General features: G+C 38.5%; 1 protein-coding gene across 1 annotated transcript in view; it reads left to right on the top strand.

The window, feature by feature from the left end:
• Sema3d (semaphorin 3D) overlaps window positions 1–16,328 on the top strand; it is a 191,221-nt gene that overhangs the window by 104,260 nt on the left and 70,633 nt on the right. Inside the window, exon 5 of the mRNA XM_032907050.1 lies at window positions 9,053–9,172. Coding sequence (XP_032762941.1) covers window positions 9,053–9,172 — 120 coding nt within the window. The remainder of the gene's footprint in view (window positions 1–9,052; window positions 9,173–16,328) is intronic.

Below are 16,328 nucleotides of genomic sequence, written 5' to 3' on the forward strand. Positions count from 1 at the left end.
ATGAAGCTAATACTCTCTGTAAACATTATTATGGTAAAGAAGGGATAGTAGTGGTAGTGTGAAACTCAAAATTTGAAAATGGAGGGAGGAAATCAGGCACTCAAGGCTAGCTTCTGCAGTGTAGTGAATCTGAGGGTAATCTGCACTATGTGAAAACCTGTTGCAAAAAATTCAGAAAGAGCAGCAAAAAGAAAGATTAATATGGTATAAAATATCTTCACCTTGGGGTTGGGGATTTGGCTCAGTGGTAGAGCACTTGCCTAGCAAGCGCAAGGCCCTGAGTTCGATCCCCAGCTCTGAAAAAAAAGAATAGAAAAAAAAATATCTTCACCTTACCAAAAGCAACACTGTTATCCATAACAGTCCAAAGGGAGAGAAACAACTAAGTCTAACATATTAACTCCAAATGTTGTTGCTTTCTTCAGAAAAGTAGATCAGAAGCAAATTTTCAAAATATTTTAATGCAAATCACCAGGAAAAAATTGCATTTCTCTGAATGGTTGACTGCCATCTGTGTACATTTATTTGTAATTTGTAAGAAGTGTAAATTATCACTCACCATCATTAATTTGCAACTTTCATTTCCTTTCATGTGAGCTGAGATTGGGTTTATAGCACACATGTGACTTCTTTTAAGTGGTGACACAGAAATGGCAAGGACGGGCTGGAGATGAAAGGTGCAGGATTCTGGCTTAAGAATCAGAAGCAACTACAGAATTACTAATCAAATATACACACATGGTCTTGATAGAAAATTCCGAGGGTATGGTGGCTCTCACTATTATAATACCATAACTAGGGAGTCTCGGAAGGAAGGATTGCCCCACTTTCAAGGCCAGCCTGAGGTAAACAATGTTCTCCTTTCTTGGAAAAGGAAATGAATGGAAAATTCAGGTTTAAACTGCCATCTGAAGCATTGCAGGTCCCCAGTCAGGCAGACTGCACTGTTTTGTTTTCTGAGTCCTGTCTGGAGGACACTTGCCATAGGTGGGTAGTGCAGCAGGCTTCCCAATTGCTTTGCCAGTTTTGTGTGCAGCAGGACTGAACCCTGATAAGCCTTTCACTGCCTCCTTTTCTCACCCACATACTCACATCAGGCCAAGTATTCTGTGGTGGGCCCTCACGTCTTGCACTCTATTGAAAAGTATAAACATTATTTATGAGAAAATTTATGAACTTCACTTAAGATGATCTTGGTTCAAAATGTGGACATCTCTTGGCTTCTTTTGAAGCATTCTCTAACAGCAATGGTGTTGAGAGTTAAGCTGTGCCTTGTTTTCATATATAATAATGATAATAGTGTCCTGTATGCAAAAGCATAATTAAGAGGTAAACATGATTAAAGTACATCGCTATAACACAAGATGCCAGATGTGTTGAGAAACATAAAGACTTAGAACCAGACTCAAATTGGCTCACTCGATTACTTATTTATTTATTATTTATGTATTTATCTATTTGCCCAATAAAAAGAGTAGCCAAGTTAGTAAGCATGTAATTACAGCTACCTAGAACCCAGCTGTAGTGAGATTACAAATTTACACCTAGCCCGAGATATTTAATGAGACTCTATATCAAGATAAAGAGGCCTTTATATCCAGTTTACTGACAGAGCACTTGGCTAGCATATATGGAACCTATATTTAATCTCACAGATGGTTAGAAATAAGATAAAACAATAAAACAAAATTCCAGAGACTGTATCTGTATTATAAAGAACTAAAGCATAAATGTGTCCACCAATCCAGTCAGAAGTCTGACCCACATGATCATGTTTTGGTACTAAGTGTCCAAACCACAACAATCAAACCAAAACAAAGTAAATAAACAATCACACCTCATTTTATATTCCATTAGCATTAAATGACATCCTTTTGAGGTACATTTAGGTTAGCAGGAATTTGTGAGTAAACGCAATAGAAGACAGTCTTACATTGATTGTACTAGAAAGGAGGGAGATTATACTTTCCTGAAATATATTCCTCTTCTTCCTGTGCCATGAATGGCTTTGCCCTGTTCAATATCTCCATACTGAGCCAACGCCCATGTATGGAAAAACAAACAATTCCTTATTGAACTGTGGGGATTAAATAATTTGTTTATGACTTATGACAGTTTTCAAAACAATTTGCCAAGCAATAGGAGGGTAGCAGAACACCTGTGTGTAATTCTATATTTGTGAATCATCTATGTTGAGTGGTTGATAAGGAAAGAAAGGTGGCTTAGGTTTACTACAATAAACTAATGTCAGTTTTCCATGGGGTAGAGGAGGGATACATAATGAATGCCTTGCGAGAGTGTTCTCCCTTCTGTATGATCGCTAAGTTACACAGTAACTTCGTTGCTCCTCTTGTTCAGTTAGGTCAAGGGGAACAAAATTTTCTAGTGGTGCTATCCGTAAGCCCACTATTTGTGAACTAATAATCACGTTTAACTTTTAAGCTCATCTACTGCTAACCTTGGAGTAAAGATTTAGAGAGTTTTTCCCTTTTGTGTGAGGTCTATAAAACTTAATATCGAATCAGGCAAACACAAAGGGTTATTTTCAGCACATCCTTTCAAAGCAGTGATCTATTTTAGAGTTGTTAATAACTACAAGTATCATATCAATTACCTTGTTAAAGAACTACTCTGGTATTCATAGTTATAATCACATTTAATCCCCATTCAATATCATGTACCAGTCCAATAGCGAAGGCGGAAACCGAATCTGGAAATCTGAACACATCCTCTCTGCTGCCCTAACACTATAAAATGTACATAATAGATCAAATACCTATTTTAAATTCATTTCTCTACTTAACATAACCATAGCATTGATCCTTATTTTTGAACAATAAGTTCAAAAGTTAGTGTTGCACAGATTTTGACCAATGGAAACTGAGACAAATTTGGTTTCAGTGATCTCTTTTCTTGCCTCTACATGACCCTCTCCTTCCCTCCTGTCTAGTAATTTTTTACCCACTTCCAAAGAGCATGTTTAGGATTAACAAGTGTTTGGAAAGACTATTCATTTACACAAAGGTACTATATAACTGCAAAATAGTGAATTATTTACTATAACACAAGTTAACTAGTTGGGATGGGGAGAGAATGGCAGGAGGAGAAGATGGAGATCAATCATTATACTCTCTTGAACAGTCATCCAGTTTAATACGATGGTAGGAAAGGTTTTGTTTTTGCCTTGAACAAGGATGGTTAATGGAAAAACACTAAGGAAAGGCTTTAATCTTATCTATAAAGCTTGAATTAAACTGCTTAATGTAGGCAAAAGAAAGCAAAATGAGGTTAGCCTGGGCTACTCCTCAGTTTATCCACAAAGGTACCAACCAGCTTTGACAATAAGAGATTACAGAGAGAAAAACATCCTTCTGCTATAAAAATCCAACAATTATATGCTCTCCTATATTTGCTTTTTCAGGAAGTCTGAAACTAAGTGAGGTTATTGTCATAGCTCCATACGTTATACGTGAGAAAATAAGGAGCATATTGCGGATACAACCCCCTCGACTGCGATCGGCAGCAGGGGCAGTTAGTGACAGTGTGCATTCTTGTCTTTACTTATTTACTAAATCTCAGGATGAAATCACTACATACACAGTCTCTTCTAACAGAGCCATAAGCCTTTCCCATGTCATAAATGTTTTATGAGCGCATTTTCAAAGTGGTTCTGCATTCCTTTATGCACCATTGCATCAGGGTTCTATTGTTCAAATCTTGGTACATATCCAGTAGTTCCTGCTGCAAATGATCCTGCATGTGAGAATCCTGGCATATGGATACTGAGATAATCAACTATAAGTTAAGGACTCCAAACGTCCTGTGGCCATGTAGTGAAACTGACCTCTGATAAGCAGATGGTACACTCTAAACACAAGTCCATGGTTAGAATATGTTTGCCCATGCCTGGGCTGTTAATGGTTATAGCATGCCGTGGTATCCATTGTACAAGCATGGAAGTGTAAAATAAATATATTTAACTTTTGATAACAATATGAAAAATTATTGTGTTTTACCTTGAAATTCTTTAATTATACAAGTACTCAGTATATGTATAATTGTAAGAGTGATTCTTCTAGTGGCTAATTATTTCAGTTCCCTGTATTTGGCATGTGCTATTTTTACTGATTATTTACAAATTTATAAAATGTAGGCATATATGTGCACTTTTATACAGACGCCTATGTGACATATGCTTAAAAATGTTACAAAGGTTATTTTTACACTGTTCAACTCATAAGAATATTCACCAGTTTTGTTGATTTTAAGTATTCAAAAAGGAATAAATGTCATTTTCTTTCCTTTAAAATGTTTTCCTTTTCTGTTTTACTATAATAGATTCTTTTCTTGATATATATTTGCATTGATGTATTTTTTAAAACAAAATTGTGTATTTAGATTTTAATATAGGTATTTTTTAGGAATTTGTATATACAGATATAGATTATATATATATATATATATATATGTGTGTGTGTGTGTGTGTGTGTGTGTGTGTGTGATAAAGATAGATAGAGATAGATTTAAATATTCTAAGGCCTCAGCAGTTTCTTTCATACAGGGTTGAGTCGCAGAAATGCATCTGGGGAAGGATCACAAGAACTTAGGTCAACACCAGGTCTTTAATCTTCACACATGGGAGGTTCAATCAGGAGAGTCTGTAATTCAAGGTCAGCCTCAGCTACGTGGCAAAAGTTCAAGGCCAGCTTGAGATACATAAAACTCAGTCTCAAATTTAAAAGAAGAAAATCATGTGTCACAATATTATGTAAAATACTGTCAAGGACAAAAGCAGACCTTAAGGCCCTGGGGAAGTACATGCTGACACAGCATTTATGTATCATGCTCAAGGCCCTCCAGGCTTTGAGTTCAATTCCCAGCATTGCCTAAACAAAGCTAAACTCATCAAGGACTTCCAAAGAGTTGAGTGTCTTCTCATAGTTCATACAAGGGACTCAACTTAGCATTTTTGCGTTGCCTGAGTTGCATATTAAGGTATGTTGCTTTAATTTGCACTCAAAGATTCCAAGTCCCTCTGGTTTGTTGTTAATATGTTTATCTTCTTGAATAGAAAACAAAATTTTAAATTTTCACTAGCAGACTTTAATGCAAATATTAATTTAACTTTACATCTTTCTAATTCTTATGTGTATGGATACATATAAGATGCAAAATGTTAAAAGGTACAGTGTTACTTGAGGGAATTACAAATTCTCTATTGGATTTGGTGAGTTTGCCCAGTGGTTAGAAGAAAGTCCTAACAAACCTGAGGGAGGAGGTAAATTCGGTTCCCAAAAAGCAAATGTTGAGAGGAAAGAACAAAATCTCACAATCTGGCCTCTGGCCAAAGCACATGCATGCACTATGGTCCCAGGAATACCCATCAGCACTCACACACTTATACATAGACAGCATGAAAGTGTGCAATCAATAAGTAATGATAATAATAATAGTTGGTGCTTATTTATTGTTTGTATTGCACACACACACACACACACACACACACACAGACTCAGACAGACACTTGGCAATAGGGGCAGTTTGGTTTGAGTGAAAATAGAATTAGATGCGTAGAATAAAGAAAACAGGAGACACTTAATGCTTTTCCAAGCTATATCTTTAACATGTAATTGCCTTTGTGAGCAATGACTGACAAGCCAGCCAGTTCAGGGAAAGTTTAAAAGGCTGCTTCTCAAAGTTATCGTTCTTCATGCCTCAGAGAATTACCCACTATCAGTAGCCTAGCAAGTCACTGAGTGAATTAAACCAAGTTAATTATTGATCATACCGTTTAAACAAAACCTTGAAACTTTGGGCATAAAAAAAAGAAAGCATCATATAATCTCTAAGATTTAAAAATGTGAAGACATGAATTAAAAGGTCATTGTAAAGTACCTTGAGTAAGGGTTATTTAAATGTCTGCTCTGGGCAAAATGTAAAGTCATAGATCTTATCATTTTATAATCTAATCGCAGCTTCCCTTCCCTTTGGCAGCCAATGCTGTGCCATAGGGAACCACTCTCTGTCAACACCCCCACCATACTTCCACAAAGCAGGGATGACATTTTTGTGACCTGTAGCAGGTAACTTGGGACTCAAACGTACTCTATTCTATTTCATATCAGCCTAGCAGGAAAGTCAATCATAAAATTAAAATGATTCCTAGAAATGTTAACGATGGCAAACAGCTCAGTTATCATTCTGGGATTTGTTTTGTCATTAATAAAATCCCACATCCATGTCTAAAACTTTATGCTGACCCCTATTTGCCATCTTAAATGCTGCCTTGCATAGACCCATATCAGATTTTACAATTTATACCTAAAAGGGGAATTTTTAAATTTATTTTTGCAAGAATTTCTTTAAGATTCTTCAAGCCTGCCATCTGAATTCTATGTGTTAAAATGGAGCATTTGATAAAATAATGAAGTGACTGGCAGTAAATTCCACCTCATTGTAGCCATACAACTTCTATCTCCACCTTTGTACACTGCTGGTGCAGAACAAGGTTAAGAGTAACACGATAAATATGCAGAAGCAAAGCGAAGGATGGGGGATGTGGAAACCTCCCTTCTTAACCAAGATGGCATCGCTAAAATTTATTTCGTAATTAAAATGTTCACATTTTTGTATTGAATTTTCTCCCGTTACTTTATCTCCATTGTTCAAAACCATTAGTGAGTACGTTTTCCTATGAATCCATCCTCCTAATGTTTTCTTAAATAAGATTTTTAAAAATATTTTTATATTTTAAAATGTATTTTAATTAATTAATTTATTTATGTATGTATGTACTCTACATATCAGGCCCTCTCCTCCCTGGACCCCCTCCCACATACACACAAAGATCTTCACCCCCTTTCCTGATCCCCTTCTCCTATGAGAAGATGGGGCCCCACCTCCACCTCCCAATGTCGTCCTCAACCACCTTCCCAACACGTCTAGTAAACACAGGACTAGTCACACCCTCTCCCACTGGTGCCAGAGGAAGCGGCCCAGCTAGGGGAATGGTATCCACAGGCAGGTAACAGATGCCGGGTGAGCCACCTCTTCATTTGTTGGGGATGCTCATGGAAACCAAACTGCACTTCTGCTACGCATGTGCAGGGGGCTTAGGTCTCGCCCATGCTCACTCGTTGGTTGGTGGTCCAGTCCCTGGAAGCCCGCAGGGGTTCTGATTAGTTGATTCTTTTGGTCTTTCTGTGGAGTACCTGTCCTCCTCAGGTCCCTCAGTCCTTCACCCCAACTCTTCCAAAAGACTCCCCAAGCTCCGTCATATGTTTGGCTGTGGATCTCTGTATTTGTTTCCATTGGCTATTGAGTGGAGCCTCTCAGAGGACCATTATATTATGTTCCTGTCTGCAAACATAACAGAATACAATTAATGATGTCCAGGATTGCTTCTTACCTATGTAGTGGGTCTCAATTTTGGCCAGTCCGTCCATTTTAGCTTCCTCTTTGTCCCTGCACGTCTTGTAGGCAGAACACATTTTGGGCAAAGGTTTTGTGGGTGAGTTGCTGTCTCTTCTATGGGAGTCTTGCCTGGCTACAGGAAATGGCCAGTTCAGAATCTATAGCCCCTACTGCTAGGAGTCTCGGCTAAGACACCCTGAGGACTCCCCTCCGATTTCTGTTTCCTCTCCCCTGCTCTCCCTACACCTAATGTCTATTTTATATGAATATATGTGTACCTGTTTTTCTGTGTGTATACTACGTATGTGCCACTGCCTAAGGCAACCAGCAGAGGATGTCAGGCCACATGAAGGTCGAGTTACAGGGGGTTAGATTTCTGTGGTAGTATAGAGGCAAAACCAGCTGGGCGTCTAACCTTCAACAGAAGGAACTGTGTTTATTAACACACAAAACAAAAGACAATCTCTCTCCAGAAACTGAGGGGTCTGCCAGGAATAAAAGCTGGTCGTGACTCTTATGTAAAGTTGGGGAAGGGGTTTAAGAGTGAGGAAATTGTTGCAGCCTTAAGGGACTATGAGGCTTTCCTGCAGTCTCTCCTTCCTAAAAGTATTTGCCTAAAACAAGACAGACCATCCTTCCTGGGATTAAGGGTAACAGATGAGGAAGGGAAATGTCATCTGTAATCTAGTATGAATCCTGATTCATACTGCCTGAATTCATAATGCCTCACGCTGGGGCACGCTGTTGTGAGCCACCAGATGTGGATTCTGGGAACATCTTCTGTATTTAGGATCTCCCACTGCCCAAGAGTGACCCTAATTTACTGAAGAGGAGCTGATTACTGGGCAGGCATGGAGAAACTGAACTTCTCCTGAAATTTCCCACTTTTTAGTTGAAACCTTGCCTGCCTTGTACACAAGATAAATGTCTAGAGTGGTTGTGTGCATAAAAATTTCTTTGGGTGTGTGGGGTCTTGAAGCGTTTCCATTTGGGCGTGATATTTTATAGCTCTAATCCCAGTACATCAAAGGCTAAGGTTGGAGATCTATTCAGAACTTAAGGGTAGCCTTATTGAATTCCTGACTGGCCTTAGCTGCACTGTGAGAATCTCTCTTAAATTAAGAAAATAAATTGCTTCCAACAATTTTGTAGAAATAAGTATTCACTTGCAGTAGGTAAACTTAGTATAATCTATAATGACATGAATGAATATTCTAAAAAAACCACAGAATTGCTACATACTAGTAGCAGTAATAAAATTATACAAAATAATTTTAGTTAGTTACACGTAAAGAAAGTTTTAAATTTAGCCATGTTTAAAACAAGAATGGGAGTTTTCAATATTTAGGAGACATAAAAATGTTCATGTGAAAAATGGAAGAAAGAATGCAGGAAATCATCAGATTTGAAAGACTTGCTGGTACTTAAAAATAAAAATAAAGCTTCAAGAAGTTTTCGAATCACTCCTTTAGCCATTGTTGCTCTATGTGCTCTTCTGCTGTTTAAGTCAAGTGTTCGGTTTTCTCATAAACCTAATGTAGTTTTCTTATTCCAGACAATTGGTGCATCCTCAAAATAAGGACTAGGAAGGATTATGTTTTTGCCTTATAATAATGTGTTTCGTTTTTGTACCCAATAGACAGAATGTGCAAATTTCATCCGTGTGCTTCAACCCTACAATAAGACTCATGTTTACGTGTGTGGAACTGGAGCATTTCACCCACTGTGTGGATATATTGATCTTGGAGCCAACAAGGAGGTAATGAAACAACGGAAAATATAATTTACTGTAGTACCTTATTATACATAATGCCTATACCGCAATGTATAGACATTTGAATATAGAGAAAATGTATCTTAATATCTATATAAGAATTCATGTTTTGAATATTTTACAGATTATTCATTAATACAGTTTACTTAGCTAATAAAGAGTTTTTGATTAAAACTTGTTTTAATGAGAGAAAATTTACATTTTTTGACTCTACATATACCTTCATTTTTCCCTTTTAGTTGTATCTGAACACACACATATGAATTTACCTATGTATTTATAAGTTACAACGCTGTGAAAATACATTTACATGATCTTATAGTATAATTAAACCATAAAATTTTCATTTCATCATTTACAGTTGACCTCATATATTTATTAATAATAGTGGGTAGTAAGTAAAAAGAACTTGAGTAGTTTCTTGACTCTATGTAGACATTTACTCATATTGAAATCATTACGTTTTCTGGGCTAAATTAATGGAGTGGAATTAAAGGATGTATTAGTTAAGACTAATTTATTACAGATATCAATGGGCATTTCTAATAAATGAGAAACATTCAGATTTCGGAATTTTAAGTAAAATGAATTTCTTACGTGCTCTGTGTTCTAGACTGTCGTGTGCATCGTAGCCTCACCCTCACCCCCAACATCCCACCCACCCCACCCCCGTCTTGGAACATTACAAACACTGAGATTAGTTAGCACCATTGTAACTCCTAATATTTAGGTTAGTAAAAATGATTTTTGGTGGTCTATTATAAACAGACCAACTATGAAATGAAGCAGGGCAGTATGAGTCCCCAGCCAGGATGACCAGCTGAGCTTCAGACGTGCTCTATCTTTTCTTTGTAGACCCTCATGTTTATGCATGCATTTCTTATGTATAAGCGTTCACATTTGCAATCTGTGTGCTGGAGAGTAAAGTCTTGGGCTTATAAAACAAAGTTTCTTTATGTCAATTAAACTGATTCAGGCAGAGGTCAAACCTACAACCGAACCCAGAGAGATTCCCCTCTCTAACCAAACTCCTCTAACCAGCCAAGAATCAACTGCTTGCAAATAAAGCAGCCCTGATAGTTAAATTCTGAACCACCGGGAGATTTGGCAATGGAATCCATCATTCTTTGTTGCTGGTGTAATGTTCTCCCGCTTAGCTTTGATGAACGGCAATATATAACAGTAGCTGAGCACAGGGTGTAATTGCAGGAGCACCCCACAGCTCGTGTGTGTATTTAGGCCCGAGGCTAAAGGCCAAACTCACACCCTGCCCAGGGTAGCAAACCCTGTTCTCTAACTCTTAAAGTCAAGCTTGCTAAAAGGGAATTTAGATGTCGCTAATTACTTAGCTTGGGACTTGTCAAGAAGGCCCAGGCAGTCCAATTTACACGTTTTCATAATAAGAGAATTATGAGAGCAAAGTCTACTGAGACTCAGCACTTGCAGCTGGCCTGAAGCGCAGGCAACCGGCTTTCTCATGCAGGGCTCACTGATTTTATGTATCATTAATTCCAACGGACTTTCTTTTTAGAAGTCTAGAAAGCGTTTCCATTACAAATAGATACGCTATTGGTGAGGATAATTGAATAGATAAGCTGTAGATAAGAGGAAGAGGGAACAGTGTATGCAGAGGGCTGGAGGAAGCCCATCTGGGAAGAGAGAGGCGCAGGGAAGGGCAGTCATTATGGCTGGGACAACAAAGGATGAGAGAGAGAGATCTAAAATGAACCACAGGGACTTGGAAGGAGATGCTTGTTGTGTGCAGTCTGAAAACCACGCTTTTCCTAGGACCATGTCCATGCTACTAGCCCACTCCTTGCTTCCTTTTGTTCCGCTACGCTCCACCGGATTGAGCGTTGCCAGCACTGACCTGGAACTTCTCTTTCCTACCTGCCTTTCGGCCCCCTCTTGGCTCCAGGATCAACTGCCAGCAACCCCAACCTGGCCTCCCTCTCTACCCACTGTTGCATTACCATCCAACTCGTGAGGCCCTAGAATACACGGATAAAGAAAACACAGACCGCTTAATTATTTTAAAACTTCCCAGCTAGGCACAATTGCTGGGCGCAGAATCTCCTGCCCGGAGAATACCCTCACCAATTATCTATCATCGCCCTTTCTCCTCCTATCTTAAACTTAGTGGCTTGCATCAGTTAGCTCCTACCAACATCCTTGGCCCAACGGTATAGGGGGGCCCCAGGTCCTAGCCTCCCTGAAACCTTATATGACTGGTGCTTCCTTCCTACTCCTTCCAAAGCATGCCCGAAAAGCCCTTCTTTCTTTCCTTAAACTGCCTTTTCCTCCTGGGACCTGGAAGTCCCACCTGTACCTTCTGCCCAGAAATTGGCTCCTGGCCTTTTTTATTGACAAGTCAAATACCAATTAGGAACTAGACCTTAGCTACAGCCCCTCCCCTTACAGATGGTACTTACTGAGATAAGACTAGTAACAAGGGCGTGGGGAAAGTCGCGGGTTAATAATTGCACATTCTACATTTGAACGTAATGCTTCAAATGGATCCGAACGCAAAGTAAGAGTTACTGTCAACAGCTTCAAACAACAGCTTTAAGAGTCAGTCTGACTATTTACCAGTTCCAAGACTTTTTGCACAACGCATAAACTTTCTAAGCTTTTGTTTATTCAGTAATGTGTGATGATGACAAGAGCAAGTGCATTAACAGTTATTTTAAGGATCCAATAACACACTTATTGACAACATGATCGCCACACACTTTAACTCACAGAGGCAGCACACCCGGGGCCTGCATGGCTCTCCACCAGACAGGACACTAGAGATGAAAGGAGAGGATGCATACTCCATCCCTAACCCAAAAGTTATCTCCAATTAAATAACCACTTGGGGATGAAAATTTAGTTTTCCCCAAGGGAGAGAACAGAAAATAAGCTCAAAGGCATTTATGAAGGTTCCTTGTCTCATAGGCACTTTGCATACTCATTACCCTATATGCACTTTGCATACATTATGGCTTCTAGTGTAGTGGTTTATGGGATTTCTAAATGTGCAAACGAGTCAGTCTCTGTTTCTTGGCCCTTCTCTTGGACTCTTTTTCTTCCATTTTTTTTTCCAATTCGGATGTATTAGTTTTTGTTTTATTTTATTTTATTATTTTATTTTATTATTCTCTGGAATCTTACTTGTTTTCTAATGAGAGACTTAAATCTACATGAGAGGGTGGTAGGGAGGAACTAGCAGTAGATGGGGGGTAAACCATAATCAGGATTTATTGGGTAAAAAAAAATCTATTTTCTCTTCTAAAAAGAGGGATATTTAATATGTTTTGGAGTATTTTAGTATTTGCTCATTAGTGATAAGAACATAGAAAGGTGAAGTGACATAACTTCCTCTCCCCCTCACACACATGCATACATGCACACACATAAACATTTATGCAATTTATAAAATAACCTGTATTGATATAACTGTATCATAAAATAAAGTGCATACACTTACATTGATGTTCTGTAACACTGAGTACATTTTAATGACTATTTATTAAATGGGTTTGCCATGCATGGTGGTACACAGCTATGATCCCAGGAGTTGAGAGGTAGACTTAGGATCAGAAGGCATCAAAGACAGTCATGGCTACATAAGCAGTTCAAGTCCCTCTGGGCTATATAAGACTGAGCCTCAGTTAAAAGCAAGCAACCAAACCAGCAAGGGAGAAAGGAAAGAAGGAAGGAAGTAAAGAAAGGAGAGAGGGAGGGAGAGAAGGAAGAAGGAAGAAAGGAAGGAAGGAAAAAAGAGAAGAAAAAGAACTGAAGCAGAGGTTGACCCCTAAGGCTTAAATAGCTCAATTTTAAATGGGGCGCACGCTGCTTTTCACAGTGCTCTGTATGGTGATTAATTTTTCCCTCTGAGCCTCTTATCTATGTAATTCCCTATAGTTTTAAACTTTTTATTTCATTTTAATTTATGTGTGTATGTATACGTTTATGTGTGTGTGAGTGAACATGTGGGAGTATGAGATTGTGTATATGTGTTTGTGTGTGTGTGTATGTTTGTGTGGGAGAATATGTATTATGTGTGTATGAGGCTGTGAATTAGTGTGTTTGTTTGTATGCGAGAATGTGTGCTTATTTGTGTGTGTGAGTGGGTGTGTGTATGTGTGTATATATTTGTGTGTGACTGTGTTGAGTGTGTGTATATGTGTGTGTTGCCATGTATGTGCTGGTATGAGGAGGTTACTGATCAGCATTAGGGAGAGGGCTGTGTTCTTCCTCAATGTGTGTCCTGAGGCCAGGACTCTGGTTGTCAGGCTTTGGAATACTCACTGAGCCATCTTTACCCATGTAGTCATCTTCCGACTTCTAACAATATTTCTATATATGCTTTCCAAGGAGATACATTTTATGTGGTTAATTAAACTAAATGGATTATGTGAAGCATATCTTACAAAATGGAAGTTTATAAACTTAAAAGTCTCCTGCTCTTGCGATTGTCTCAGAAAGTATAGGGAATCATCAATTAATTTCATCCCCCCCCCTGGAGCTGATTCAGGAAGACTTGCTTTCTTGCTGTATCCTCCAAGAGATTACAGGAAAGTTCGTCTCTTCAGTTCCCACAAATAGAAGAATTTAGGGCTTCTCTTTGAAATGTAATAGTATTGTATTTAAAAGCAAACGTCTAAGAAATTCTCAGTTTATCTAGTACACTTCCATTCTCCTAGATTTGTTTAGGGATATATAAATATACACAAATATTTATCCACCCAGATCCACCCCTTTCTCTCTCTCATTAGAAAACAAACAGGCTTCTATAGCATAATTTTCAAATATATTATCTATATCTATATTTTCTATCTATCTTTTTGTCTGTGTGTCTGTCTCTCTCTCTTTTTCTGTCTGTCTGTATATGTGTATAATTGATCTGGAGCAGACTTTAGTTTCCCTTTCCAGTGTCTCACTTGATGCCTTAGAGTCCCCAGGCCTGTTTGATCAGAAGAAAAGAGTGGGCTTTTAGTGACAGGTAAACATCTGTGATAGCCACTATCTACAGCCCTGCCCCAGCCCCTTCCTGTTCCCAGTCACTCCCCAGTCACGCTTTGGAAGAGTAAGTGCATTCTTGCTGGGACTCTTTCTATGTCTAGGAAAAGTTTTCCTTAGGCAATTTAAAATAACTTAAAGGCTCTTGGGTCTGAACCACATAATCACATTGAGACTATATATCCTAGTACATTTTTAAATCCATGAGTCTGAAATTATGAGACTATATTAGTTACTATCCATAGCTGTTTGACACTGAGCAAAGTACCTGGCACTTCTGCCTTCACAGTTCGGGGTGCAAGCTGGATTTATTTGTTTGTTTGATTAATTGATTGATTGACTGATTGATTGATTGCTTTGTTGAAACAAGCTTTCTCTCTGTTTAGCCTTAGCTGTCCTGAAACCAGCCCTATAGACCAGGATGGCCTTGAACTCAGAACTCGATATCTGCTTGCCTTTACCTCCTGAGTGCGCTGGGTTTAAAAGCAGGCACCACCACTACCTGGCCAAAGCTGTAGTTCTATGGCAGGTTTGGGGTGAAAATTCAGAAGACAATCTGATCAAGTGAATAAATCTTCACTAACACCTTTTTCAACTATTAGATGTCAATATTTGCATTAAAACCTGACAGTTTTAATTTATGGAATACCAATTGCTAACCAGTTTCATTTAAATTGCTGTCCCCCCAAAAATAAATAAATAAATAAATAAAAAAGGAAAAGATATCAAATGGCAACTTAATTCAGGAAATAACCTGGTGTCCTCTGTCCCTTTTGCTTCCCTGCTTGCTTTCTATGTAATAGCAATGGGTGGTTCTTTCTTGATGTAAGAGCAGATCTGCTGTAAGAGATACTCTGTCCAGAATGACTGCAGTGTGAGTTTGTCTCCTGACTGCATAGGCTGAGTCATCTCCTAGCTGCTGGAAGGTGGTGTTGTCATTGTTATGAGACACGAGGGATCATGGGGCTGTGCTCATTATGCATGCATATTTTTCTTGGAAAATTCTGCATAAGATGACTTTCCCCTGAATATCGAAAGTCTGCCAATGTCATTCTGTCTGTGGCCACTATTATAAAAATAGATTCTACTGCCAAAATAACTATGTTTCTTCCACACACACAGTGATTTCATAATAACAAAAATACTACAATAAGATTTTCTTTCCCTACATAAGTCAACATCCATGAAAATGCACTGACATTTTTTAAGGTCACTTCTATGTCATGTAGCATTTTTTTTTTAAGTCACCAGTCTTCGACAGTGTGGTATAATTGAAAAGGCTTAGAGGATTAGTTATACAAATAGTAATTATCATGCTGAAAAGCAGATAGTACATAACAAATTCTGTCCTTTTGGGACAGGGGTCGGGGCAGGGTAGTTTTGTTTTGTTTCTAGGACAAAATTCGCTATGTAGCAAAATTCAATCCTCCTGATTTTCCTGCCTCTACTTTCCAGTCTAAGAATTATGCACCTCCACGCTATAAACCAAATTTATTTATTTATTTATTTATTTATTTATTTATTTTTACTTACTTATTTACTTACTTATTAAATTGCCTATTTCTCTCCCCCAAGACAAGGGTATTCTGTGTGACCCTGGCTGACCTGTAACTTGATCTGTAGACCAGGCTGGTGTCAGGCTCAGAGATCTGACTATCTCTGCCTTTCTTCTGCTGGGATTCAGGAACGCTCCATCACCACAGAGCTGCAAATGTATTTTTTTGTAGTTAACTGGAGACTGGAAAATGACTAATTGGATAAATCTATTGCTGCACAAGTATCAGGAACAGTATTTTGATTCTCAGGACCTACATAAAGCCAGACACAGCAGCACTGTGATGTCAGTACTTCCTGTTGTGAGATAGGAAGTAGAGGAAAGAGTATCTGCAGATGCTCACAGTGCAGACTGTCTCAAACAGGGTGCAAGATGAGGCCCAGCATCCGAGGTTATCCTCTGGCCTCTACACATACAGACATGGTTCCTTCGCTTGCTGGTCATGCACTGTAGCAGAATTGGTGAGCTCCAGGTTCCATGTAAGGCCATATCTCAAAGAAGAAGGTGGAACACAATTAAGGAAGACATCTGACATAATGTCTGGCCTCCTGATTATGAGCATACATGTGTATAGGCATC

Source organism: Rattus rattus, chromosome 6, assembly GCF_011064425.1.
Source record: "Rattus rattus isolate New Zealand chromosome 6, Rrattus_CSIRO_v1, whole genome shotgun sequence".
NCBI classification, from domain to species: domain Eukaryota; kingdom Metazoa; phylum Chordata; class Mammalia; order Rodentia; family Muridae; genus Rattus; species Rattus rattus.